This window comes from Mesoplodon densirostris, chromosome 16, assembly GCF_025265405.1.
Source record: "Mesoplodon densirostris isolate mMesDen1 chromosome 16, mMesDen1 primary haplotype, whole genome shotgun sequence".
Taxonomy (NCBI): Eukaryota; Metazoa; Chordata; class Mammalia; order Artiodactyla; family Ziphiidae; genus Mesoplodon; species Mesoplodon densirostris.
Genome location: NC_082676.1, coordinates 26,762,577 through 26,790,412, shown reverse-complemented (window position 1 = coordinate 26,790,412; position 27,836 = coordinate 26,762,577). Strand labels below are relative to the sequence as shown.

The following is a 27,836-nucleotide window of genomic DNA, read 5'->3' as shown; positions in this document are numbered from 1 at the left end:
TTTACACTAATAACACAAATTCTAATGCAAACCCAGAGGGTTCATTCTACTTTTCTTCCTTTCCATATTTAAAAAAAAAACTTTTTTAATTAAACATTAAAAAAATCTATTTATTTATTTATTTTTGGCTGCATTGGGTTTTCGTTGCTGCACACAGGCTTTCTCTAGTTGCAGCGAGCGGGGGCTACTCTTTGTTGTGGTGCGCAGGCTTCTCATTGCGGTGGCTTCTCTTGTTGTGGAGCACGGGCTCTAGGCGAGCGGGCTTCCATAATTGTGGCTCGCGGGCTCTAGAGCGCAGGCTCAGTAGTTGTGGCACACGGGCTTAGTTGCTCTGCAGCATGTGGGAATCTTCCCGGACCAGAGCTCAAACCCATGTCCCCTGCATTGGCAGGCGGATTCTTAACCACTGTGCCACCAGGGAAGTCCTCTGTATTTTTTTTAGCATTCATTTATTTTTATTTATTTATTTTGGCTGCGCTGGGTCTTAGTTGTGGCACGAGGGATCTTCATTGAGGCATTCGGGATTTTTAGTTGTGGCCTGAGGACTTCTTAGTTGCAGCATGCGAACTGTTAGTTGCGTCATGCATGTGGGATCTAGTTTCCTGATTGGGTATCGAACCTGGGCTCCCTGCATTGGGAGCACAGTCTTTACTCACTGGACCACCAGGGTAATCCCTCCCTTTCCATATTTGTAACTCACTTCTCCAGCAGTAAGAAATCCAACTCCTATTTTAACTGTTATCTCTATATGTCTAGTATATCTCTTAATATATTTACTTGTTTAATTTTCCCACTCTCTTATATAACTAATCTCTCCCATCACCGTTGCTGCCTTTCCCTCATGAAGATGCCCTCTTGAATTCCAACACCCTCTGCTAGGTTGGCCCCCATGGATGATGGCCTCGCCTGCTCAGACTCTGATCCCCTACACCAGGCTGCCGTCTCATATAAGCGCCCTCCTCACCCAACTTGGGCTTTGATACTCTGCCCCTTGTCATTCCTTGTTTGGGAATTTCACCCTTTTTTAGCTCTCACTACCACACCATGCTGCCCTCACATGTGAATACCTTCTGTTCCCCACTCAGGCTCTGACATCCTACTCTTGGCCACTGGGGCTCCTTTCCCCACATTTCTCGTACACACACCTAATGGGAGGAAGAAAATAACAGCCCTTCCCCTTTTATTTTTAAATTGAAGTATAGTCATTTTGGTTTCCATTTGTAGATTTAAAAAAATATATACCCTGGGTACAAGTCCTTTGTCAGATATGTATTGCAGATATTTTTACCAATCTGTAGGCTGCCTTTTCAATTTTTTTTTTTTTTTAACATCTTTCTTTTTTTTTTGACCGTGCCACGTGGCTTTCGGGATCTTAGTTCCCCTACCAGGGATCAAACCCAGGGCCACAGCAGTGAAAGCACCAAGTCCTAAACACTGGACTGCCAGGGAAGTCCCTGCCTTTTCATTTTTATTAAGCTGTCTTTGATTAGAAATTTTCAATTTTGAGAAAGTCCATTTTAAAAATTTAATGAAAGTATATAGTTAGTGTTTTTAGAAATCTTTCCTTTCCAATGAATATTTTATGACATTTTCTTCTATAGAAGCTGTATATATTTGGCTCTTACATTTAGGTTTGGCTCCCTACTTTGTCTACTTTGTACCTAGTTATTTGCTCAGGTCTAGAATAAACATTTAGTACTTTCAGAATTGCCAACCTATTCTCCTATGAAAAATCTAACTAGAGCTCAATATTACCTTCAGTAATATAAAAGCACAGATTCACAAGGTTCTTCAAGGCAGTGGCATTTCTATTTGTAAAATATAGACATCTAAATGCCGGCATGTGGGGAAGTAATTGCATAAATAAAGTTCGGTACGTGTGCATTGTGGAGTATTATGCAGTTGAGAAGAGAATGAGGAAGAATATCTATAAAATGAAAGAGTCATTTCCAGGATACTTTTTTGGGGGGGTGCTGCGCCTCACAGCATGTGGGATCTTAGTTCTCCTACCTGAGATCGAAACCGCGCCCCCTGCATTGGAAGCGTGGAGTCTTAACCGCTGGACTGCCAGGGAAGTCCCAGGATACATTGTTAAGTGAAAAAAGTATTTTTCACTTTGCTGTATATAGCGTGCCATTTTTTTGTCTGAGGATGAAGGGGAAATTAGGTGTATATATTATCATTTGTGTAAAAAGAAACACAAGAGAAATAAGCTGGAAACTAATGAGATTGGTTACCTAACCAGGGGACGGGTAGGAATGGATTGGAAAGCTGGGGAGTTGGGGGAGGAAGAAAGGGATAAAGTGGGGCAGTGTCAATTCTCTGAGTGTAACCCTTTAGATAACTGTGACTTTTATAACCATGTTAGAGTTCACATTTACTTCAAAAGTAAAATGATAAAGATGAGGAATAAAAAACAACATGGATTACAAACAGAAAAGATGAAGCCTAATGCTATTACTAACTATAAAAGTCCTCTTGATATGGTCAGACACAATGGTTTTGTTCTTCTTTCTAAAGGTTGGTCCTACTGCTGTCCTTATTCCAGTTCTCAATATGGACTGTTTATCGGGTGGGCAACCATCCTGGTTTGCCCAGGATTGAGGAATTTCCTGGGGTGCAGGACTCTCGGTGCTAAACTGAGGAAAGTCCCAGACACACCTGGGGCAAGTTGGTTACCCTGTCTGACATGCATATAGCTGTTTTCCTGGGAGTTCCTTTCATTCTCACCTTAGAAATTCTCATCACCTTTCTCCTGTGTTATAGCCTCTCTTTCCTATACCTCATGCAGGTGTTGTTTTTGTTGTTTATTTATGTAACACATTCTCCAGTTGCTTCCTGAGAACAGGTGCATAGGAGGTAAATTATTTGAGACCTTACATGTTTTTGTTCTGTGTTCCATACTGGATTATGGGTTTGACTCAGAATTCCAAAAGATGTTATTCTATTAGAGTCTCTAAAACTGCTCTTGAGATGCGTGATGCCATTCTGAATTCATTGTCATGTAATGTGTTCTCTCTGATTAGAAGATTTTAGGATCTCTTTTTCAATCCTGTATTCTCACATTTCATGGTGAGGTGTTGTGGAATGGGTCTTTTTTCATTCATTGTGCTGGGCATTTGCCTTATTAAACCTGGAAACTCAGGTCTTTTAATTTTGGGAAAACTTGTGTCTTTTTCGGTTTTCTCTTTCTGGAACTTTTGTTTGTTGTATGTGGGACTTTTCTTGATACAGCAGCCTTGTTCTCTCTTTCTAGTCACTTCTCTGAGAAATAGCCTATTGGTTGTTATTGCTGATTTTTTGGGGGGGTTATTATTTATAATTACTAGCACATTGCTCATATTCTCTGATGTTCCTTTATTTTTTAAAAATAGCATTTTGTACTTGTTTTTGGACTGTCTCTTAGAGGACATTTGCTATGAGATCTTCATTATCTGCTTCCTTTCAGTTCCTCCTTTGTTTATTTTGGTTGCTATCCTTCATATAACAGTAGTGCTTACTTACCTGGTGGTCGTTGATAGGTCATTTACGGGGAGAACTGACAGATTCTGTGCTTGTGGGCACTGCTTGTTGACTGTGGTAGAGTGAGGACCTGGATGTTTTTTTTGGAATCCCCCAATTATCTGTACTTTGAAGGTGTTTTTTTTTAGGCTGGACACTTTTTGCAGGAGGAGAGATCCTCCCATCTCTTGCCAGGTAGCTGAGAGTAGGCTGGGGCTGTAGGGCTGCCACTATTTGGGGAGCTTTGGGAGCCGTAGTTGGGGGAGAGAGCTAATGGTGTCACCGTTTTGTATATGGTCTTTGATTTAATGCTTCTGTTTATGGAGTGTGGCGCCTCAGTCTCTCCCCACTCCTTGAACTGGTGTCTTCTATTCCAGAACCTCTCTGGTTTAGTCCAGTCACAATATAAATCTCCTGTTTTCTTCTGGAGCTGGAGAAGGGTATTGCTTGACTGTTTGGGGACAGAGAGGAGATCTGAGGGGTCTGACTTCTTGTTTGGACTTCCAACCACTTCTATTTTCATTCCCATGCCTCACCCCTGTCTGCAGTGGTTCCTGGTACCTCTTAATCCCTGCCCCCTTGGGGGTTTTACAGTAGAGCTGGCTTGCTCTTTGTGGCTTTTCCCTCTGCAGTCTTAGACTTCGGTTTTCTTTCCCCTGCTGAGTCATCACTTCTTGTCTTCCTGTTATTCATCTTCTAGAATTTTATTGATAGTTCTCATCTACTGCCTTTTCTTCCCTCTTTCTCTTTGTGCATATGTACTTTTTAAAATGCAGCCATTCTAAATGAGGCTTCAGGAGTTTGCAGAGAGCTGTGTGTGTTCATTTCGCCAAGTTTAAATGGAAGCTGCAGCCTTTGTGCAGAGAAAGTGAGAAATGCCTTTGACTTCCATACCAAACCTTACCCTTGTATATGCCATCCAGGCCCGTGGCCCTTGTTCCTTCCCAGTAGCAACCAACTACTGTCATCAATTTAATGTGCATCCTTCTTACTCATATGTGTCCATGAAAAATGTGTGGTTTGTTTATACAGATGTATTTTTTTATTCCTTTTACCTACCGTTTAATAGTGCATCATATCAATATATCTTTTTATTTATCCAGTCCCCTATTGTGGACGTTTAGGTTTTTCACAGTTTTTCCAGTTTTTCATTATTACCAACTATAATAGTAAAATTGCTTCAATAATCATCCTTTTACTTTTGTGGTCTTCATATGCAAATGTGTGAAATTTTTCTAGGAGATACTTCCCTATCTTTTAATGGGTGAAATGGAGGTGATTTGGAGGTGCTGTGTGGGGCTCAAAAATATTTCATTACATTTTCTTTACCTGTGATGAGAAAAGTTGAATTATAAAACTTCCAAATCTTTTCAAAAATTTTATCAAGAAGCGTGTGCTTTTTTAATGGTCTAGTAACCCCTTATTAACAATACGGAAATCTGAAATATTTTGAGAACTGACAAAATTTATTCCTAACTCACTTGGCAGTAAAACTTGACTTGCTTCAACTCATTTGGTGGCAAATCTCTGATCTAGACTGACAAGGACACTTTAAACCTATTTATTTCACCTGGTATGTACATATATGTTAATTCAAAAAATATTACTGTGTTTGAATTATGGGTTGCTGGTGGTGTTAATATGATATATTGCCATTGTAAAATTCAAGAAATCCTAAGTTCTTAAACACATCTAGACCCAGGGGTTTCAGAGGAGGAATCATGGGCCTATGGTCACCATCAGCTAGAAACTTTGTTTGCAGATGTGGGTGGCACATCACAAATGAGAATTTTTCTGGTTGATGGAATCTACTTTTTTGTCATTAATGAGATCTCAGACAATTTATTGTCTTTAAACTGTACTCCAAGAATGTGTTCATTTTTTAAATAACAGGTCTTTTCTTTGACAGCTGTAATATTGAAATTGCTTCTGATGATGCAAATGGATTTCAAATTGAAAGAACTTTTTTTACATTAAGTATTTTAAAAAAGGATAAAGCCTGTTCTCAAGCATACACAGAGGTTGCTTTACAAGTTCTAATCTTTCTTTAGGATTCACATAACAAAGTTAAAACATAATAACGGACCATTGCCTAAAAATGAATTTTAACTTTCGATCTATAAACTTTCTATACACTTTAATGTTTTGTATGTGGTTTTTATAAATTTTGATTAGATTCTTTCATGTTTTTAGAGCTGTCAAATTTAGTAAGCAAATTTTTATCCAGGTTTTTTGGGATGTAACTCACAGACCATATAGTTTAACCATTTAAAGTGTACAATTCAGTGGTTTTTAGTATATTCATAAACTTATGCAACTGTCACCATTATATAATTCCAGAACATTTTCATTACCCTTAAAAGAAACCCCATACCCTTTAGCAGTCATTTCCTATTCTCCCCTCCCCCAGCCCCTAGCAACTGCTAATCTTACTCACTTCATTACTAGAGCTTTATTTAAAAAAAGAAAAAAAAAAGCAGAGCGTCTCATCTTGTTCTTCTTCAGGAGTGTCTTGGCTTATTTGTGGCCCATTGCTTGTCCCTGTACAGTCAAGTTCTACCAAAAAAAAAAGAAAAATCTGGTTGAGAGTTTTATTGCAATTTCATTGAACCTACAAGTCAATTTGAGAAGAGTTGACATCTTTACAATGTTGAGTCTTCTTAATCAAGAACATGGTGTAGCTCTCCATTTACTAAGTTTTAAACCTTTCTTGATAAAGTTTTGTTTTCTTCATAAAATGATTCTTTTGTGAGCTTCATCTCAGAGTAACGTGTTCTTTGTTATAAATCACATTTTCTAATTCCTGGTATTATTGCTGATGTTAGGATCACTTGTGTTTTTAATGTGATTTTGAATCTTACAGCCTTGCTGAATTTCTTACTAGGTCGGAATCCCTTGCATCTTCAATGTGGATAATTATACTTATCTGGAATAACGACACTCTGGTTTCTTCTAATTCCTTCATGTTTCTTTTTCTTATGCATTGGTTAGGAACTCTAATATACTGTTGAATGGTCAGTACGTTCTTAGTTTTTTGTGTGTTTTTTGGGTTGTTTTTTTTTTTTCTGTGGTACGCGGGCCTCTCACTGCTGTGGCCTCTCCCGTTGCGGAGCACAGGCTCCGGCCGCGCAGGCTCAGCGGCCATGGCTCACGGACCCAGCCGCTCTGTGGCATGTGGGATCTTCCCGGACAGGGGCACGAATCCGTGTCCCCTGCATCGGCAGGCGGACTCTCAACCACTGCGCCACCAGGGAAGCCCCTCTTAGTTTTTAATAATATACATTAAACAACCCTCAGATCAGCCTTCTCTAAGAGAGTACAGATTTCTTGTTGAGGACAGGTTTGTCAGACCCATAAAGAAAGCAAAGGCATACCTGAAATTTACTTATCGTTTTTTTGTTGTGAATCCTGGGTGGTTTAAAACTTAATCGGTTTAAATTTTAGCGTTCCATTTTATTCATGTTTGGGGCTTCTTGTATTTACAGTGCATTTTATTTTTTAAAATATTTGACTTATGGGAAAATATTGTATCTGGGTTTATTTATTAATGCTGGTTGCTTTTTCCCCCATCACTAGCCTGTTTGCCAGTTGCCTTGCCAAACTAATATATTTTATGTATTTTAAAAACATTTATTTGTGTTAATAGGTGAACACGGGTAAAAATTAAATGGCAGGTGTTCTTTGTACTATTTTTATTCTTACAGCTTTTCTTTAAATTTGAAATTATTTCCAAATAAAGATGTTCAAAATGTATTTGTTTGTAAAGGTAATACATGCCCTTTATCAAAATAAAAAATGATTCAGAATAACTATAATAAAAAAAGACAAGTAACTCTTTTTCTTTTTTTTCTTTTTCTTTTTTTTTTTTTTTTCTTTTTCTTTTTTTTGGGGGCTTTTTTGGCCATGCAGCTTTCAGGATCTTAGTTCCCCAACCAGGGATTGAATCTGTGACCCCTGCAGTGGAGTGCCGAGTCCTAACCACTGGACCACCAGGGAATTCCCTTTTTTTTTTTTTTAACAAATAAAAACACTTGAACAAACAACTTCAAAAAAGGAAGATATGAGAATGGCCAGTAAGCACATAAAAATGCGCTCAATATCTTTAGTCATCAGGAAAATGAAAATTAAAGCCACAGTGAGGTACTCACTGCATTAGAATGGCTAAAATAAGACTGATACCACCAAATGCTGGTGAGGATGTGGAGCACCTGGAACCCTCATACAGTGTTGTTGGGAGTGTACATCTTTGGCTTTTTTTTTTTTTTTTTTAATAAAGTTGAACATTCATCCATCCTATACCCCTACTGTTCTATTCTTAGATATTTACTCAGGAAAAATGAAAAGATGTCAATAAAAGCTGTGTACAAGAATGTTCAGAGTAGCTTTGTTCATATAGCCCAAATTTGGAAATAACCCAAATGCCTTCAACAGGAGAATAGATAAACAAATGGTTGCATATGAATGCTACTCTGTATTAACAAGTAATGAACTACTGATGTATGCAGCAGCATGGATGACTCTCATAGACATGAGACTGAGCGAAAGAAGCCAGACAAAAGAGAGTACCTACTGTATGATTGCATTTACGTGTAGAACAAAAATAGGCAAAACTAATTTTTGGTGGTAGAAATTGGAACAACCATTGTCTCTGTGGGGTGGGAGGGGCAATGTAGAGTGGGGATTGACTAGGAAGGGGGCACAAGGGAATTTTTAGGAGTGTTGGGTGTGTTCTATATCTTGGTATGCATTTTTAGAAATAAATTTATTGGGCTTCCTTGGTAGCACAGTGGTTAAGAATCCACCTGCCAATGCAGGGGACATGGGTTCCAGCCCTCGTCCGGGAAGATCCCACATGCTGCGGAGCAACTAAGCCTGTGTACCACAAGTACTGAGCCTGCACTCTAGAGCCTGTGAGCCACAATTACTGAGCCCACATGCCACAACTACTGAAGCCCACACACATAGAGCCCATGCTCTGCAACAAGAGAAGCCACTGCAATGAGAAGCCCACGCACACTGCAACAAAGAGTAGCCCCCGTTTGCCGCAACTAGAGAAAGCCTGCGCATAGCAACAAAGACCCAATGCAGCCAAAAATAAATAAAATTAGATTTAAAAATAAAATAAAATAGGGCTTCTGTGGTGGCGCAGTGGTTGAGAGTCTGCCTGCCGATGCAGGGGGACACGGATTCGTGCCCCGGTCCGGGAGGATCCCACATGCCGCGGAACGGCTGGGCCCATGAGCCATGGCCTCTGAGCCTGCGCATCCGGAGCCTGTGCTCCGCAGCGGGAAAGACCACAACAGAGAGAGGCCCACATACCGCAAAAAATAAAAATAAAAAAATAAATTTAAAAAAATGAAATGAAATCAAATAAATTTATTAATTTATTTATTTTTGACTGCATTGGGTCTTTGTTGTTGTGTGTGGGCTTTCTCTAGTTGCAGCGAGTGGGGGCTACTCTTTGTTGTGGTACACGGGCTTCTAATTGCGGTGGCTTCTCTTGTTGCGGAGCACGGGCTCAAGGCGCGTGGGCTTCAGTAGTTGTAGCATGTGGGCTCAGTAGTTGTGGCTTGCGGGCTCTAGAGCGCAGGCTCAGTAGTTGTGGCACACAGGCTTAGTTGCTCCGTGGCATGTGGAATTTTCCCGGACCAGGGCTCGAACCCGTGTCTCATGAGTTGGCAGGTGGATTCTTAACCACTGCACCACCAGGGAAGTCCCTTGATACACATTTGTCAAAACTAATCAGATAGTATACATTTCACTCTTTTTAAATTGTACCTCAATTTAAAAAAAGCAGGGAAAGGACACAAGGGGTATACATTGATCCAAGGACATTCTCCTGCATAAGCACAATACAGTTCATCCATGTCGTTGTGAGTAGCTGTAGTTCGTTCTTTTTTTTATTATTGTATAATATCCATTTATTGAGTATTGATCAATACATCAATCAATCCATGTAGTGATTCTACTGATGGGCACTTTGTTTATAGACGAAGTTACAAATGACGCTGTGTACATGCATGTATTTCCCTAGGGAATCCAAACCTAGGACTGACATTGTTGGGTTTTAGGATGTTTGTATCTTCAAGTGTAGCAGGTAATGCCAAACCACATTCTTAAGTGCCTGGATCCACTTTCAGTGTACCTGTTCCCTGTTCCACATCCTCATTAGCACTACTTGGTATTGTTAAACTTTAATTTTAGCCATTCTTGTGGATGTGATGTCATCTCATTGTGGTTTTAATTTGCATTGTTTTGTGTCTTCCTTACTTTATTGAGGTTAAATACCTTTCCGTTTGAACGTTGGCCATTTGGATAACCCTTTGGTACAGTGCCTAATACAGGTCTGCCTGTTTTTCTTATGGTTGCCTTTTTCTCTCTCTCTTTTTTTTTTTTTTTTTTTGGCCGTGCTGCGTGGCATGCAGGATCTTAGTTCCTGGGCTAGGGATCAAACACGTGCCCCCTTCAGTGGAAGCAGAGTCCTAACCACTGGACTGCCAGGGAAGTCCCTGGGTTGCCTTTTTCTTATTGACTTATGCAGTCTAGATACAAGTTCTTTATTGGTTATATGAATTGCAGATCTCATCTTCAACTCTGTAGGTAGCTTGCCCTTTTTACTCTATTAATGGTATCATTTGCTGAACAGAGGATATTAATTTTAATGTAGTTCAATCGATTGATTTTCTCCTTTTTAAGATAATGTCCTGGGTAAGTCTTACAAGTGTTGGGTTAAAAGATATATACAGTTTTTAGACTTTCGCTTACAGTTTACTTTCCCACTGGCTGTCTATAAACCTTTTTATACCATCTTCACTCTCACCAACAGTGTATATGTGATTTTCCCACACTCTTGCCAGAACTGGAGTTTTGGGGTCAGTTTTGACAATGTAATAGACCTCTTTTCTTCATTAAATGAATATTTTGTCTTAGTTTGCCTGTATGATTCAGGGAATAAATTTGTTGCATCATTCCAAGAACATGGCAGTCAGTAAGCCTAATTGCAAGATTAATACTAAAACTATTCTTTAGCTTTTGATCCTGTGAGGAGCATTTATGGTTGGTAGGGAAAAGAGAGGAAGATACAAAAAGCCATTTTCTTTTTTATTAACTTAAATCAGCCTGATGTTGGCTTAAATTAATGCAAATAAACTGATGAAGACTTAATACAGTAGTCCTCCGCTGTCTGGGGGGGAATATGTTCCAGAACCCCAATTGGATGCCCAAAACTGTGGATAGTACCTAACTCTATATATACTATGTTTTTACCTATACATACATACCTATGATAAAGTTTAATTTATATATTAGGTACACTAAGAAAGTATAAATCAGGCAGAGCAAGAAGTGCCAGCACCACTACGCTTGCCTTTGGGGCCATTATTTTTTATTTTTTATTTTTTTGCGGTACGCAGGCCTCTCACTGTTGTGGCCTCTCCCGTTGCGGAGCACAGGCTCCGGATGCGCAGGTTCAGCGGCCATGGCTCACGGGCCCAGCCGCTCTGTGGCATGTGGGATCCTCCCAGACCGGGACACGAACCCATGTCCCCTGCATCGGCAGGCGGACTCTCAACCACTGCGCCACCAGGGAAGCCCTGGGGCCATTATTAAGTAAAGTGAAGAGTTTCTTGAACACAAGTGCTGTGATACCATGACAGTTGATCTGATAACTGAGATGGGCACTCAGTGACTAATGGGTGGGCTACGCTGGACAAACAAATGATCCACGTCCCAGGTAGGTCGGAGCTGGACAGTGTGAGATTTTAGCACACTACTCAGAACAGCGTGCAATTTGAAACCAATGGGTTGTTTATTTCTGCTACTTTCCATTTAATATTTTTCAACCATGGTTGATTGTGGAAAGTGAAAAAAACCCTCAGATAAGGGGAGGCTACTATATAGTGGATCAAGGAATCCATGGATTTGATGAGTTAGAATTTTGTGGATTTTCCTTGTAAATTTCTGGCATATTTTTAAGTGATAGAATCATGATTTTACCCACTCTTTTTTTTTTTTTTATAAATTTATTTATTTATTTATTTACTTTTGACTGTGTTGGGGCTTCGTTGCTGTGTACAAGCTTTCTTTAGTTGTGAGTGGGGGCTACTCTGTTGCGGTGCGCGGGCTTCTCATTGTCGTGGCTTCTCGTTGTGGAGCACGGGCTCTAGGCGCGCAGGCTTCAGTAGTTGTGGCACGTGGGCTCAGTAGTTGTGGCTTGTGGGCTCTAGAGCTCAGGCTCAGTAGTTGTAGCGCACGGGCTTAGTTGCTCCGCGGCCTGTGGGATCTTCCCAGGCCAGGGCTCGAACCCATGTCCCTTGGATTGGCAGGCAGGTTCTTAACCACTGCGCCACCAGGGAAGCCCCGATTTTACCTACTCTTTTTCACACTTTTACTCAAAGAAGGCATCCCCACCCCAATCTATATCTGCTCCTCCTCTCTCCATCCCCCAATATTCATTCCTACTCCTTCCTGGTTTCGAGGTGGCTCCTAAGTTTTCCTTGGGGATGGGTAGAGTTTCATTTTGAGACTCCACGACAGAGACTGTTGGAAGAAGTATTTGTTAGGAGATGAAATTTGGAGTGGAACTCTCCTCTACACTCTAGCCTTGTTCCCACTATCTCACTTTAGTTTAGATCTTTATCCTTTTCAATAGATTTCTGTCATAATCTAACTCTTCTTCTGCCTCCAGACTTCCCATGGTTAACAGAATGAAATTCCTAAAACTCAGATCATTCTCCTGATTCATATCCTTCAGACTCTAAAGAAATCACAGTCTTAATCCCTCAGCACAGTGTCACGATTATCACCAGCCCTCTTGCTGTCTCTCTATCCTCACGTATCCAGTTTCCCACACACCTCCTGAAGTCTATGGTTTCTTTGAATTTAAAATGTTCTCCCACATTGGCTCATCACATCACCTAGGACTCCCTCTCCCTCCCCACTGGCAACCCATCTGCCTATTAACTGACTTCTTTTAAAACTGAGCTCAAGCAACACATCTCCTTGGAAACCTTACCTCCCTGATCCTTACTCCCCTTCTGTACCTCCATGCCCTCTTCTCCAGCTCAGTGAGGTAGATGTTCCCTGTTCTGGGCTGCTTCAGTTCTCTCTGTATCCTTCTCTCACTGTGCTTTGTATTGTTATAGATTGGACTTTGTCCTCTACTCATTTGAGCTCCTTGAAGGCAGGGCCCTGATTCCCCTCCTTATTCCCACCCCACCCACCGCCTGGAACTAGCATGGTGTAGTTTATAGGAGGCACGCCATAAATGGTTTTTTTTGTGTTTTTTTTTAAGATGTTAGGGGTAGGAGTTTATTAATTAATTAATTAATTTTTGCTGTGTTGGGTCTTCGCTTCTGTGCGAGGGCTTTCTCTAGTTGTGGCAAGCGGGGGCCACTTTTCATCGCGGTGTGCAATGCGGGCCTCTCACCGTCGCGGCCTCTCTTACTGTGGAGCACAGGCTCCAGACACGCAGGCTCAGCAGTTGTGGCTCACGGGCCCAGTTGCTCTGCAGCATGTGGGATCTTCCCAGACCAGGGCTCGAACCCGTGTCCCCTGCTCTAGCAGGCAGGCTCTCAACCACTGCGCCACCAGGGAAGCCCCATAAATGTTTAATGAATGATTAGATGCAAAATTATATCTAACTTTTTTTTTTTAGTTTATTTTTGGCTGCGTTGGGTCTTCATTGCTGCACATGGGCTTTCTCTAGTTGCGGCGAGCGGGGGCTACTCTTCGTTGCGGTGCGCGGGCTTCTCATTTTGCGGTGCCTTTTCTTGTTGTGGAGCACAGGCTCTAGGCACGTGGGCTCAGTAGTTGTGGCACACGGGCTCAGTTGCTCCGTGGCATGTGGGGTCCTCCTGGACCAGGGATCAAACCCGAGTCCCCCACGTTGGCAGGTGGATTCTGAACCACTGCGCCACCAGGGAAGTCCCTCTGACTTTCTTAATGTACGTATGAGAAGAACTTACTGAGAAAAAGAGGTCGATTAGAAAGGGATAGGAACTTAATCAATATTCTAAATCCCTCTTCTCCAACAGCAATACACATTTAGGAATGACTACTGTGCTTGTAGGATTTGTAGGGTTTTGCTCACCTGAGTTGTGCCTTGCTGTCACAGAAGGATGCCCTGCAGTGGTCTCGCAGTCCGGCTGCAGTGGAGGGAGAGGAGCCAGAGGACACAGCTGATGTGGAGAGCTGTGGGTCTAATGAAGCCAGCACTGTGAGTGGTGAAAATGATGGTAAGTACCCTTGACAAGATGGGTGAAGAACCACAAGCAGTCGCTGGGGTCTCACCTGTATTTCCCTCTCTTCCAGTTTCTCTCGATGAAACATCTTCTAATGCTTCCTGTTCTACCGAATCTCAGAGTCGGCCTCATTCCAATCCCAGGGACAGCTACAGAGCTTCCTCACAGGTGGGGGGGGAGTCGGTGACTAGGCTGGATTGGATAAGTGAGGCAGGCACAAGACAGGACTCTTCCTCCTGTAGTTAACTGAGCGTGTCGAAGAGTGGAGAAAATCACTTTGGTCTCCACCTGTTAGTACTATTTAAAAGCGGGCCATAGGAAACGTGGGTAGTAGACCTGAGAGCAGGGCAATTTGTTTTTTCTCTTTACCACGGATGGATAATTTTGTTTGTATTTATGAAAAACCTGGGAACATTCAGGGAGAAGTATAACAGAGTGGGGAGAACATGAGCTTGGGAGTTATCCGTTTGAATTGCAGCCCCGCCACTCACTAGCTTTGGGCAAATTCCTTACCTGTAAAGTGAGGAGAGCAACACATTCTTTTCAGTGTGAGGTGATGCTTGGCACCGTGGCCGGCACCTGGCTCAGTAGAATGAGTCATTGCTGTTACTGGCATTACCTGCCCGTGCTGGTTGAACACTAACTCTGTTTTATGAGACGGCGAGGGAGACGTGGTCGAGAGGTACAGCCGTTGTGGCCTGCAGGGGACTCAGGCTCCTTTTGTATCCCCTCTGGGAAAACAGGCGAACAAGCAGAAGAAGAAGACCGGGGTGATGTTGCCTCGAGTTGTCCTGACTCCTCTGAAGGTAAACGGGGCCCACGTGGAATCTGCATCAGGTATGTGTAAACTCGTGATTGTGATGCTTCTTCCTCAGGTCCTGGGGACCTGCCTCCCTCTGGCAGCAGCTCTTGGCCTAGGTAGTGCCGTGCCAGGAGAGTCAGGCAGTGAGACCCGACCTAGCTTCCGGCATGGGCTCTGCTGGGCGCCCTTCCCCTGGCCTCACAGGGCCGTTGTGAGGGTCCCGTGAAGGCGTGTGCAGGTGCTTTGTAAAAGATACAGTGCAAACTAAGATGGCGGTTTGGCATTCTTACGTGATCATTTAAAGCCAGACCAGCAGGTGGTGATCTGTGACGGCCCAGGGCAGGGCCAGGGAAGGTCCGGTGTTGCTGGCAGCATCTCAGGGAGAGCTGGGAGAAGTAAGCTTGTCTGAGAGCCGTGGGCGCGGCGTGTGATGCTTTTGACCAGTGGAATGCTGTGCCTTCAGGGTTCTCAGGCCGCCACGCCGATGGCGAGAGCGGCAGCCCGTCCAGCAGCAGCAGTGGCTCTCTGGCCCTGGGCAGCGCTGCTATTCGTGGCCAGGCCGAGGTCGCCCGGGACCCTGCCCCGCTCCTGAGAGGCTTCCGGAAGCCGGCCACAGGTAGGTGGCTTGGCACTCATTTCTCTGCCTGTAAGGGGGCCCCTGCAGGCCTAGAGAGAAGATGATGTCTTCTACTGCACTCCCTCACAGTTTATTTTTACTTCTCAGGTGGCCCTCTATTTTTTGTTGGTTTTTACCTTGTATTTTGGTTATGTCACATAGAGATTTTTCTCTGCTAGATTGAGAGAACTCCCTGTGGGCAGAGATGGTGCCACATTGCTCCTTGTATGTCCCTGTAAGGGCCTAGCCTGTGCCTGCCTTGATACTGCTTAGTGAGTGCTCAAGTGAGTGAAAATTGCTTCTGAGTGTCTCAGTGAAGAATTCCAACATTTGTTTTCTTTCTTCGGTAGCATCCTGCCAAGTTTGTTCTCAACGTCTGCAGTCTCTGTCAGACGCCCTTTTTTATAACCTAGTTAGTATATGGGGTAGATGCCTATGTTGAATTTGGGCTATGCAGACAAGTTCAGTAGTGTGCACCTCCCACCTGCAGTAGGGCTATTTGCAAGGCTAGTATGCCATTTGCTATTTCCGGATTTATTTCTCAAAGCCCCCATGCTGGATTTTTGTAGATGGGCCACATGAAATCATTAAGAAGACTAACCTTGGCTTCTGAAAATTAGAATAAACCATCACCCAAGTGGCAGCTAGGTGTGCTGTCTTGTAGCCTCTCCAGCTCATCAGCCTTGCTGAATCTTAAAGCCTCACAGGTCTCTATTCCATTTGCTGAGGCTTTTGTGAGAGGTATTGACATTGCAGTGGGCTTTAAACAACCCTTAGCACCTTTCTGCCTGGAGGTCAGACCTCTCCAGCCCATTCACAGAAGACTTCTGCAGATTTTTCTGTAGGACGCTAACCGGATTCACTTTTAGACTTCCATCGTTTCTCCCATTGGCTTTGTGGAGCCTGTTCTCCAGCTTTGGAGGGAAGCTCAGAGCCTGCCCCTTGCCTGGTTTTCTGTGGGAAGAGTGTCCCTTCGGGCTGTGACACAGCGTGCTACTGAGTCTTGTCTGAGACGATGCAAGCCCAAGTGTTCTCTTAGGTTTGATGGTGGCCGATAGGTTAGGGTAGACTGGATGATTGAGCTCATTGTGTGCAGATAAGTTCTGGGTAGCTTGGGTGCTGCCACCAAAGTTTTCCCTCAGTTGGCATTTGCTTTTTTGGTTTAAGAAGCTGAAAATCTACATTTTGCTTCCTACTGCTTGAAAAATCACAGGTCAAATGAAGCGCAACAGAGGGGAAGAGATAGATTTTGAGACGCCTGGGTCCATTCTCGTCAACACCAACCTCCGGGCCCTGATCAACTCTCGGACCTTCCATGCCCTGCCATCCCACTTCCAGCAGCAGCTCCTCTTCCTCCTGCCCGAAGTGGACAGACAGGTACCTGTGGGCAGCTTCCTCTTTGCTCTCTCGGGGCTAGCTTCTGTTCTCTTTCTGAGTTTCTTTATTGTTTTTTTTTGCCTTGATCCTTCCAGGTGGGGACTGATGGCCTGTTGCGTCTCAGCAGCAGTGCACTGAACAACGAGTTTTTCACCCACGCGGCTCAGAGCTGGCGGGAACGCCTGGCTGATGGTGAGTAAACGTTCTCGTCCCAGCGGCTTGAAAGGTGCCTGCCATGTGTGGTGTCACTTGTCTCCTGGTATTTAAAACCCAAAACCCAAATACTCTTTTTTCAACAGTCTTTTTCTTTTTTTTTCCCAAGGGGTATTATTTAATATAAGGCAGGCTTTCCTCTAACAGACGTGGTAGACGTTAATGTGCCCCGTAGCTCTAAAGAAGGTACAAGAGTATTTGGGCTTTCACTGTTTCGTGTGTATATATTCATCTGCATTGCCTCTTCATCATTAAAACTATAAACTCCTATTCTTTCCAGTAAGCATGGCATTGACCTACTCGGTAAGTTCCACCAGGTGCTCTGTCTTTGTAGATGTTGCCACTTGGAGTGATTGTTAGCTTCTCGTAATTCAGTTTTGTGGGGAAGCTACGTGGGAAGTGCACTGGGAGGTCCCTGAGACTCCCCTCCAGGTTCAGTGATTTGCTAGGAGGACTCACAGGACTCAGCATGTAGTTGTACTCATGGCTGTAGTTTATTTTGGTGAAAGAATACAGAACAAAATTAGCAAAAAGGGAAAAGACGTCTGGGGTATAGTCCAGGGAAACCAGGTGCACACTTCCGAGATCCTCTCCCGGTGGCGTCCCACAGGATGTGCTCAGTGCCCTCAGCAAGGAGTTGTGACCGCACGTAGTCACAGGTGTAGTCTGCCGGGAAGCTCGTCAAGGACTTGGTGCCTATGGTTTTTATTGGGAGCTGATCATGTAGGAAGCCTCTGTCTGACCCAGACCCAAATTCCAGATTCCCCAAAGGAAAGCAGGTGCTCACCATAAACCATCTGGTTTGCTTCAACTGTTCAGGCACAGTGAGCCATTCCCTGTCCGTTATGGGGTGGGGACCCTCCTGAAATCCAAGGTCCCAGATGTCAGCCAGGGGCCCACCTTGTCAACAGGCCTGTCTGAGCCTGCTGTGTCAACTTTTTTCTGCGCGTGGAATAAGAACGATTCTCTTGTTGGTTTTTGTTCTGCTTTTTTTTTTTTTTTTTTTTTTTTGCGGTACACGGGCCTCTCACGGTTGTGGCCTCTCCCGTTGCGGAGCACAGGCTCCGGGCGCGCAGGCTCAGCGGCCATGGCTCACAGGCCTAGCCGCTCCACGGCATGTGGGATCTTCCCGCACCGGGGCACAAACCCGTGTCCCCTGCATCGGCAGGCGGACTCTCAACCACTGCGCCACCAGGGAAGCCCTGTTCTGCTTTTTTGATCAATGTGTTGTTTGCTGTTGAAGGACTGATTACCCGAGGGAAGGGCAGATCTCCCTTAGAATAGGTGTGTTAGTCCTGTCCTGGAGAAGAGCGCTATGTGAGAGATCCTCTGGGGGAGACGGGAGCCAGCGTGAGGAAGATAGTGAGGGTTGAAAAAATGATTTCCAAGCTCACCAAAGTCACGTGTTATTTTGAAAACTCCTGACATGGTAGAACTGCAAGATTTGGCTTTTCCTAAGACAGACCTTAATATCCTTAATGCACCACTTGAAGAGTTTTGTTTCTCTCTAGGCGAATTCACTCATGAGATGCAAGTCAGGATACGACAGGAAATGGAGAAGGAAAAGAAGGTGGAACAATGGAAAGAAAAGTTCTTCGAAGACTACTATGGACAGAAGTAAGGCCCTTGGTGCTGTGAGTCCTAGTGTGGTTTCTGGGGGGACAGAGGCAGGTGTGTTCTCAAAGCCATGCATACTGCTGTGTCACCCAGGAATGTGGCGATTGCAGTGACTCTTATTTAGCTTAATGCCCTTCATGGGGAAGCTAACATAGGTTTTTCTATGGTTAGTGTTACATACCATGCAGATGTATTTTGTTCTGAGAGATCTAATATTTGGGTGTATATTATTCATAGTGGATGTGCCCTCTCTGCCCTGTAACTGATAATGTGAGTTTGGTTTGCAGATTGGGTTTAAGCAAAGAAGAGTCATTGCAGCAGAATGTGGGCCAGGAGGAGGTTGAAATCAAGAGTGACTTGCGTGTCTCGGGAGAATCAACACGACCGCAGCGTGGCCCGGCCACCCGGCAGCGAGATGGGCATTTCAAGAAACGCTCTCGGCCAGATCTCCGAACCAGAGCCCGAAGGAATCTGTACAAAAAACAGGAGCCAGAACAAGCAGAGGTTGCTAAAGACACACAGTCTGTGGCACCAGACATCCCCCTGTACAAGGATGGGGAGGCTAAGACCGATGCAGCAGGGGTGGGTGGTCCCCACCTGCCTGGCACATCCTCTGCAGCACCCAACCCAGAGAGTTCTGAATTCCCGGTGGAAACTGTGGCTTCCCGGATCCAGCCCGATCCAGACGACCTGGCACGTGTCTCCACATCTCAAGACAGGATTCCCAGCTTGCCTCAGGAGACCGTGGATCAGGAACCCAAGGATCAGAAGAGGAAATCCTTTGAGCAGGCGGCCTCTGCATCCTTTCCCGAAAAGAAGCCCCGGCTTGAAGATCGTCAGTCCTTTCGTAACACAATTGAAAGTGTTCACACCGAAAAGCCACAGCCCACCAAAGAGGAGCCCAAAGTCCCGCCCATCCGGGTAGGAGGCTGTTTGATCCTGGCTGCCCTGAGCCCAGGCCCCTTTGAGGGATGGGAGATCAGTGGGGCTCCTTTACAGGGACAGAAGGCCCCCGGGCCCTTGTGTGAATTACGCGGGAGTGTAGAGCTCTCTCTGTACAAGAGGCGTTCTTGAGACTGACTGGAGTATCAGGGGGATACGGTTCTTCTCTTCCTCACTTGGTTGTTCACTCTGTTGAAGTTACCTCTAGAGGTCAGAATCCTTTGGGGTTTTAAAATCTTTTATTAGGTGGTGGTAGATTTTTTGTGTAGTGACTCACACAGTCCCACCAGAAATTAAATTTAGAAGTGTGGCATATAACAGCCCTTGAGCAGAATCTTCTCAGAATGGTGTGGTGTCTTGGACAGCCATTTTACCATGATAATTTCTTTCTTTTTTTTTTTTTTTGGCGGTACGCGGGCCTCTCACTGTTGTGGCCTCTCCCGTTGCGGAGCACAGGCTCTGGACGCGCAGGCTCAGCGGCCATGGCTCACGGGCCCAGCCGCTCTGCGGTATGTGGGATCTTCCCAGACTGGGGCACGAACCCGTGTCCCCTGCATCGGCAGGCAGACTCTCAACCACTGCACCACCAGGGAAGCCCGATTATTTCATTTTTAAGGAAAATGATTTGATTCTGTAGGCCATGACCTCTAAGCTACTAGGGTCGTGATTTAGCTTTACAGTTCCTAGGTCAGAGTGCTCAGTCAATTAAAACTGTTTTCTTATTTTTCTCTTGCAGATTCAACTTTCACGTATCAAACCACCCTGGGTGGTTAAAGGTCAGCCCACTTACCAGATATGCCCCCGCATCGTCCCCATCACGGAGTCCTCCTGCCGGGGCTGGACTGGCACCAGGACCCTTGCAGACATTAAAGCCCGTGCTCTGCAGGTCCGAGGGGCGAGAGGCCACCACTGCCATCGAGAGGCGGCCACCACTGCCATCGGAGGGGGGGGTGGCCCGGGTGGAGGTGGCGGCGGGGCCACCGATGAGGGAGGTGGCAGAGGCATCGGCAGTGGTGATGGTGGTGAGGCCTGTGGCCACCCTGAGCCCAGGGGAGCCCCAGGTACCCCTGGAGAGTGTGCGTCAGATCTACAGCGAACACAACTACTGCCGCCTTGTCCTCTAAATGGGGAGCATGTCCATCCTGGAACTGCCGTGTCCAGAGCCAGGAGAGAGGACCTGGCTTCTCCCAGAAAGGAGAAGAGCTACCCACAACAGAGGGTTCCAGATGGCCTCAGAAGCGGGCTGGAAGATGCTTCCCGACTCCCTATTGCTCCCACTGGGGACCAGCCACGCCAGGCCTTACCCCCACTGCCCTCCAAAACCCCGGCACCTGAGCGATTAGTTGAGCAGCCTGCGTTGCATCTGGGAGGTAGAACTGAATGTGGGTCTGATACCACTTCCTGGGAAAGGGGTAACGAGGAGCAAGCACCCACCATCCCCCTGGAGAGCAGTCCTGTTCAGGCTCTAGCGGGGGATGTTGGATTAGAAGAAGGAACCGGCCAGGCTCCAGACAGTGACAGTAATCCCACCGTGAAGGATCCTGTGAATGTGACCCCCAGTCCCATCCCTGAACCATCATTGGCTGGTTCCCTGCAGGACAGACCATTTGATGACGAATCAGGACTTGGTGACTCAGGCCCACCCACGAGGGAAAGTGCTACTAGACAAGAAAACTTGAAAACCGAGGCTCCCGTCTCCGCTGGTGCTGCTCCTTGGATGCCTGGCCTGTCAAATGACAAGGCAGTGGGACAGCCTGAACCCGACTCCAGGGAAGACGTCCCATCTGTTAAGCCGCAGGTTGGAGAGGAGTGGGAGAAAGCTGCTCCCCTCATTCCAGTGTCACCTGGGGGGTTGACAGCTGAGGAGGGTCTGGGTCCCCCCGACAACTTGGCTTCACTCTGGACAGTGCCATCTCCAGGGTGCGTTGCCAGCACCGGCCATGACTGCAGACGGCTGGAAGGTGAAAAGCTGAAAATCAGTGGAGACTCTGAAGTGCTGAGTCCTCACAGCGAGTCCACAGACACAGCCTCTGACTTGGAAGGCCACTTCTCTGAGGACAGCACTGAGGCCGAGCCTAGTGAAGCTGCAGTGCCGAAGAGGTCCTCAGCGGTGGAGCAGGGTGAGAAACACATTTGGAACCGCTCCACCTCACTCTCCAAGGTGAACGGTGACCTGAGTCTGGTCACAAGGACAGACGGGATGGTTGCTCCACAGAGCTGGGTGTCTCGAGTATGTGCGGTTCCCCAAAAGATCCCGGACTCCCTGTTACTGGCCAGTACTGAGTACCAGCCGAGGCCTGTGTCCCTGGGAAGGCCTGCGTCCTCGGTGGAGGTTACTAACCCCCTCGTGATGCAGTTGCTGCAGGGCAGCTTGCCCCTAGAGAAGGTTCTTCGTCCAGCCCACGGTGGCAGCAAACCCGAATCCCCACGACTGCCACTTACGACAGAGCAGAGCCATGGCGGCTCCTTGCGTATGGGATCTTTGCAAGACCCTGGGGAAAGCAGTTGTGAGGTTGGCAGTAGCAGTCCCAGTTCTTTAAGAGCTTCGAAGGAGTCTCTTCTACCTGAGAGCCGTGAAGCAAGCACCGGCCTCGCCAGACTGGAGGCCGCCCAGGCTCCTGGAGCACCCCCAAAGATTTCCAAGCACGCCCTGAGTTTAAACTCCCTATATCCAGCGACAAATCCAATGGCTGCCTCTGGGAAAGTAGAAGTGGATTCCAAAGAGCAGTTCTCTCCCTTTAGTTTTGAAGATCAGAAGGAAGCTGGTGACCTGTCCCAGTGCAGTAATTCAAGTGCTGCCCCAGGCACGAGTCCGGGAAATCTCACTACCTCGAGAGCCCCTTGTTTCTCATCTCCAAACGTGGTCTCCTCGGGTCCCGATCAGGCAGGTCCGGCCCTGGGTGATCAGAACAGTGCTGGAGGCCAAGGGAAGAAGCTCTTTGGCTCCAGAAGCGAGGCTGCAGCCCTTCAGTGCCCCCGGCCTGTGGGGCCAGCGCCTCTGCCTGCTGACGCCCCTCCCGATTTTCCCAGCAGGAAGTCGGGGGCAAGCAAAAACTCTGTGTCTGGTGGGGTACAGAGTGCCAGGGAAGACTGGGCTCCAAGGCCACCGCCTGCCTCTGTTGGCAGCAGCAAGAGCGAGAAGACTTTTGGTGGGGGGCCTCTCAAGGCGAATGCAGAGAACAGAAATGTAGCGGGGCCCAGTCCTCGGGAGCCGGTGGATCACTTGCAAGGGATGCCCTTTGTCCTTGATTTGCCCTTCTGGAAATTACCCCGAGAGCCTGGGAAAGGGCTCAGTCAGCCTCTAGAGCCTTCTTCCATCCCCTCCCAGCTCAACATCAAACAGGCATTTTATGGGAAGCTTTCCAAACTCCAACTAAGTTCCACCACCAGCTTTAATTATTCCTCTGGCTCCCCCACCTTTGCCAAAGGCCTTGCCGGAAGTGTGGTGCAGCTGAGCCACAAAGCAAACTTTGGTGCAAGCCACAGCGCATCACTTTCCTTGCAGATGTTCACCGACAGCAGCACGGTGGAAAGCATCTCACTCCAGTGTGCGTGCAGCCTGAAAGCCATGATCATGTGCCAGGGCTGTGGTGCGTTCTGTCACGATGACTGTATTGGACCCTCAAAGCTCTGTGTATTGTGCCTTGTGGTGAGATAATAAATTATGGCCATGGGAAAAGTTGTATATTTAGTGTGTGTATTTTGATAATGATGGATCTTCAATCTGTATACAGGATATCATTGATAAAATAGACCCTGTCTCTCTAGGCAAGAGTCCTCTTGCCTCTCCCTAAAATCTGTAGTGCTAAAGCCCCTCGGCCACTTGTCGGCCTTCTGGTTTTGCTGGAAGGGTTTCCTGCAGGGCAGGTTGCTGGGCTGCCCAAGGCTGGCCGGCCAGCCCGAGCTCTTGTCACACAGACAGAGCCTGGTGTGGCGTGGGGAGCCTCCTTGAGACTCAGAGGGACTTGAAGCTGAAGCAAGAAGGTTGTGTTCTCCACCAAGGGGACTAACCTACCCGAACTGAGTAGAAATGTCAGTCTTCCACTGCCCCCTCCCTGCCGTCTTTCCTCCCGCTGCTCCTCCGGGAGTTGATGGGGAAGAAGCCAGCACAGGGTTAAAGCAACTCCCAGCAGTGCCCACCAGGGGGCTTAAGAACCTGCTGACCTCAGGGTCACAGTCATTTGCCAGTTGATGGAGCCAGTTTGACCTTTGGTTCTGTTGCTGAAGCCAGTTTGGGACTTGGCTGTCTCCGAATGATCCACTGGCCCACAGGAGCTTTCGGAACCTTGAATAGACCTGCTTGGACAATGGGTCGGGCATAGGATTGTCTTTCCTCGTAAGTCAGGTGTCCAGACGTTTGGCAGGTGAATTTGTCTGCTCGACACCCTCTCCGTCACTTTGGACTCTGTGGGAGTGGGCATCTCCACGCACCTGTGTATGTGAAAGTCATTTTACATTTCAAAGCAGTGTGTTTTTCTTATTTTTATATTTTTAACTCTTTATCCTTGGATGTATAAAGTGAACTTCTGGCTTCTGTAAGTATGCTCTCTGCACCTCTAATGTTTTATCATGTATTTATATGTTGTACACAGTACTGGCCGATTCTGTAAATGGATGTATTGTACAGAGAACACGAACGACTCTCCCTTATTTTACGTCTTCGGCATCATTGCATTAAAGTGGTGTAATTGACTTCTCTCCACCTGGTGTCAGAGCCACTGCGTGCTGTGCTGCCCGACGTGAGGGGTGGAGTGATTGACGTGGGACCTACCCGTTGACCTGGTGCCCTGTCACCGGTCAGCCGGTGGACGCAGAGCCACGGGCAGCCCAGCTGCTTGCCGCTGGGCGAACGCGTCTTGCTCACCGCTTCTCCTCCGACCGCCACTGGCGGCTCGCTGCCATGTGTGACAAATCACCACCACCAGTGTCAAGTGCTTCTGGATTCAAGGGTGAGTGCCCTGGGCAGCCCCCAGGTGGGCCTTCTGGACCTGGCTCCGGGCTCCCCACCTGTCAGCTGTACCTGGGAGCATGCTTTCCTGGGGCCACAGGGCTCCACTGGACATACTTTTGACAGCAGGTTAAGGAAGAAACAGCTATGCCAGCTGCCAGCCTCTCTCCCAACACGTTTCCAGCAAGTAGATGTCTCTCTCCATAGCTGTATCACCTCACCCTGCTTCCTGCCTTATTTCTTGTACCTCGACTTGTGAGTGGAGCGTCTTCCTTGTTGAACGTAGGTCTCCCTGTGTGAGTGCGTCTGTGTGAGCTGTAAAATTGGTGTGACTTCAAGTCTCATTTCATCCGAAAGGTCTTTTCTTTCCCCCACTTTGCATCCATGGTGGCATTTCTGTCATCTGAAGCATGAGTGGGAAGTTGGCAAAGATGTGGTGGTGATTTAAATGCAGTTATTGGCCAAGTCCAGGTTGTCAACTTCAAGAGTCTGTTTACCAAAGACGGAGCAGAGGCACAAGCGTGGTTGACCCTCTTCCTCCTTCTGCTGTGACCTTTGGGGCCACCCTAGGGGACAGTTGGAAACTGGTCCGCCAGGGAAAGCACTGCTCTTGTATGTCTCTGTGGTCTTGGAAAAAATAAACCTGTACAACCTGCACGTGTGGTCTCGGTCATCTTCTGCGGCCGCCCTGCTGGGCTGGGAGGAAGGTTGGGTTGGGAGGCAGACCCCGGCTCACTTCACCTCGGCGCTGGAGCAGATTTTCTAGTGTGTGGAGTTTGTTTTTTTTTTTTTTTTGATATAGACCATTTTTTTAAGTCTATTGAATTTTGTTACAGTATTGCTTCTGTTTCATGTTTTGGTTTCTTGGCCGCAAGGCATATGGGACCCTAACTCCCTGACTAGGGCTCGAACCCACACCCCCTGGGGTCTTAACCACTGCACCGCCAGGGAAGTCCCTCGTGTGTGGAGTTCTTTTGAGACGTTGGTCCCAAAGGTGCGACTTGTCAGCGTTGCTGGTCTTCATCAGACTGAGCATGACGTGGTGAACTTACCCATTTATCCACCGTGTGGACTGGAAGCAAAATCTCATGAAACCGATGGGGGTCCTTTTCGCCTGTGAATCGAAGCCGTGAGCTGTGACGCCCCTCCACAGCTGCTCATCCCAACCGCCTTACTGAGATCGAGGTTGCCTGAGAGATTCCTCCTGGCGGAGGATCTTGGGCCAGTGGCAGTGAGCGGGGGGGCCGGCCCGAAATGGGGTCTGACGCTGGTTGACGAACCTGCGTAGATGACAGGCTGCAGGGGTTGACTTTAAAATAAGTATCCATTAATTTGGTCCCCGTGAACTGGAGAAAGTAGATTTTACGCACGTTGGAACATGTTTTGGGGCAGTGCAAGCTGTCGTTTTGCGGTGCTGCGATTTGATCGAGGTGCGGATAGAGAAGTCATGGTAAGGTGGCTTTGTGGTGCCTGGGTAACTGCCTGGTGGTGGTGATGTGTACGTGTGCCTTCATGTCATGGAATCTGTTTGCCCAATTACTTCTGCAGGAGCTTAGAATGCATTGGAAGCCAGGGCTGGGACCTGACGTTGCCAACTGCATCTCAGCAGGGAGGTGGAACGTGCGCTGGGTTAGAGTGGGGGCCTGGCTACTTGCCAGCTCAGTGGTTGGGGTAAGTCACTAAGCCCCTGGCAACTTTCTCATCACTGATTTGGGCTGGGAGTTGCTACTGCATAAAGTCATAGTGTGCGGTGCATAGGAAGTACCCCATCCTGCTGGCTCGCGTGGTACCGAGACAGGAGAGATCATGGCTCCTGTCGTCTGCTTGACCCTCACCCCAGGGAGGAGCCGTGGAGAGGGGGGCCCGTGTGGCGCGCTGAGGGCTGGTGCGAGCTGAGTGGATGTCTGACTTTCAGCCTCTCACTACAGTTGAGTGCATAGTCCTGGGTTTAGAGACTGAGTACTTGGCAGGAGAGGCTTATTTTACTCATGGTCCAAAGGACAAGGAAATGTGTTTCAGAATCTGGAAAGAGCGCTGTCTTACTGGCCAGGCACAGTGTCACCCGTTTGTTTCATGTCCGACCTGCTCATGAGGAAGTCAGACCCTGCTTGAGAGGGATGCGCGCGCGCGCGCGCGTGTGTGTGTGTGTGTGTGTGTGTTTACACTCAACAGAGTAGCCACGTCCCTCCGGCCTCGGGGACAAAGGCCCAAAGCGTCTGCCTGCCCTGTGCCCTGAGAGGAGGCAGCACGGGCCGTGTTGCCCGTGTGTGTGTGTGTGTGTGCGCGTGTGCGTGTGCGTGTGTGTGTGTGCCGTTCAAAGTGATGGAGAGGGTAGGCTCTGTGACCCTGGAGGTTAATACTTGAAACCAAATGGTGACAGTGCCCTGTGCTTCCTCTTTGTGCATTATTTTGAAAGCCTGGAATGAACATCTCTAACAACCAAAAGGTGTAGACGGGAGCTCTGTAAGGATGACAGTAACAAAAATACAGCTTGTCAGCGCAGTGATTCTTAACTTTTCTGGGAACACGGGCTCCTTTGAGAGTCCAGTGGGAGCTCTGGACCCTCTCCCCGCAGGAACGTGCACACGCACACACAAAGTTGTATTATTTCAGACGGTTTAAGAGCCTCCCCTCCGCCCCGCCGGCAGCTGGAGCCCCTCACTGAAGAACCCCCTGACTGATAATAAACCTAATAAAATCTGGGTTTATACAAAAGAGGGGAGAGAGGACTTTGCAAAGGACTATCCTATAGTCTGTAGCTACTGACCTTCACTAGTGCATTTATATTTAAAAGTGCGTTACAGGCATGGTCTCCCCTCCTCCTCACCAAGTAAGCTGAGCTTCGCCTGCTTGGGTCACTGAGTAGCCTTGATCTCGCTGTTCCATGGGGGCGTCCCCTTTGATGTCGTCCTCGACGCTTAACACCGGTGGTCTGGAGCTCCATTTAAAGAAGCCGGGCCGAGACCAAGCAGCCCTTCTCTGTCCACAAGTGCTTCCTCCTTGGATCCCAGTGTCCCCGCGGCTGGCTGCGGCTTCGCCTGGAGGTGAGTGCTTTCCATTGGGCCAGCGCGGACCGTGTGCCGTGGGCCCGGGTTCTGGCTCTGTTGTCCCAGGTGGGGGAGTTCATGGTCCTTTGGTGGTTCTCAGCAGTGGTAGTTTTGGTAGGACAGGCACTATCATGGCATCACTGAGGATTTGCTGCTCTGGGTCCCTACCTGCATCTGAGAAGATGAAGTGCCACCTTTTGCTCCTCTTCTTACGAATCTCAGCCCCAGGGTATATAGACTCCCTCGGGGCAGCACTTTCAAACTGTTGGCCCATCTCCCTTTACCTGTTTTATATATTTGGCTACTGCACAGAATTTCATTTAAAAAAAAAGAGATTCTTCTGCCTTTACCAAAAAAATAAACGTTTAACGACTGCCACATAGTGTGTGTGGGGGGGTGTATATACAAGCAATTGTTAACAATTACATTTATGCTTTTAACTCACACATAATTGTTTTTAAACTCCTGATAATCAGGTTTGGCCCCAGTCACATTCCTGAAAGTTTTCCTCAAAGTTTAACCTAAATTGAAT

The 27,836-nt window shown here is 47.0% G+C and overlaps 1 protein-coding gene across 1 annotated transcript in view; it reads left to right on the top strand.

Moving 5' to 3' along the window:
• Positions 1–24,001, top strand: part of ASXL1 (ASXL transcriptional regulator 1) — a 64,933-nt gene extending 40,932 nt beyond the window's left edge. The window contains exons 5-13 of the mRNA XM_060077728.1: positions 13,616–13,736; positions 13,813–13,910; positions 14,486–14,579; positions 15,008–15,160; positions 16,374–16,537; positions 16,633–16,729; positions 18,262–18,367; positions 18,655–19,288; positions 20,046–24,001. Coding sequence (XP_059933711.1) covers positions 13,616–13,736; positions 13,813–13,910; positions 14,486–14,579; positions 15,008–15,160; positions 16,374–16,537; positions 16,633–16,729; positions 18,262–18,367; positions 18,655–19,288; positions 20,046–22,967 — 4,389 coding nt within the window. The 3' untranslated portion in view covers positions 22,968–24,001. The remainder of the gene's footprint in view (positions 1–13,615; positions 13,737–13,812; positions 13,911–14,485; positions 14,580–15,007; positions 15,161–16,373; positions 16,538–16,632; positions 16,730–18,261; positions 18,368–18,654; positions 19,289–20,045) is intronic.
• Positions 24,002–27,836: the final 3,835 nt, after the last annotated feature.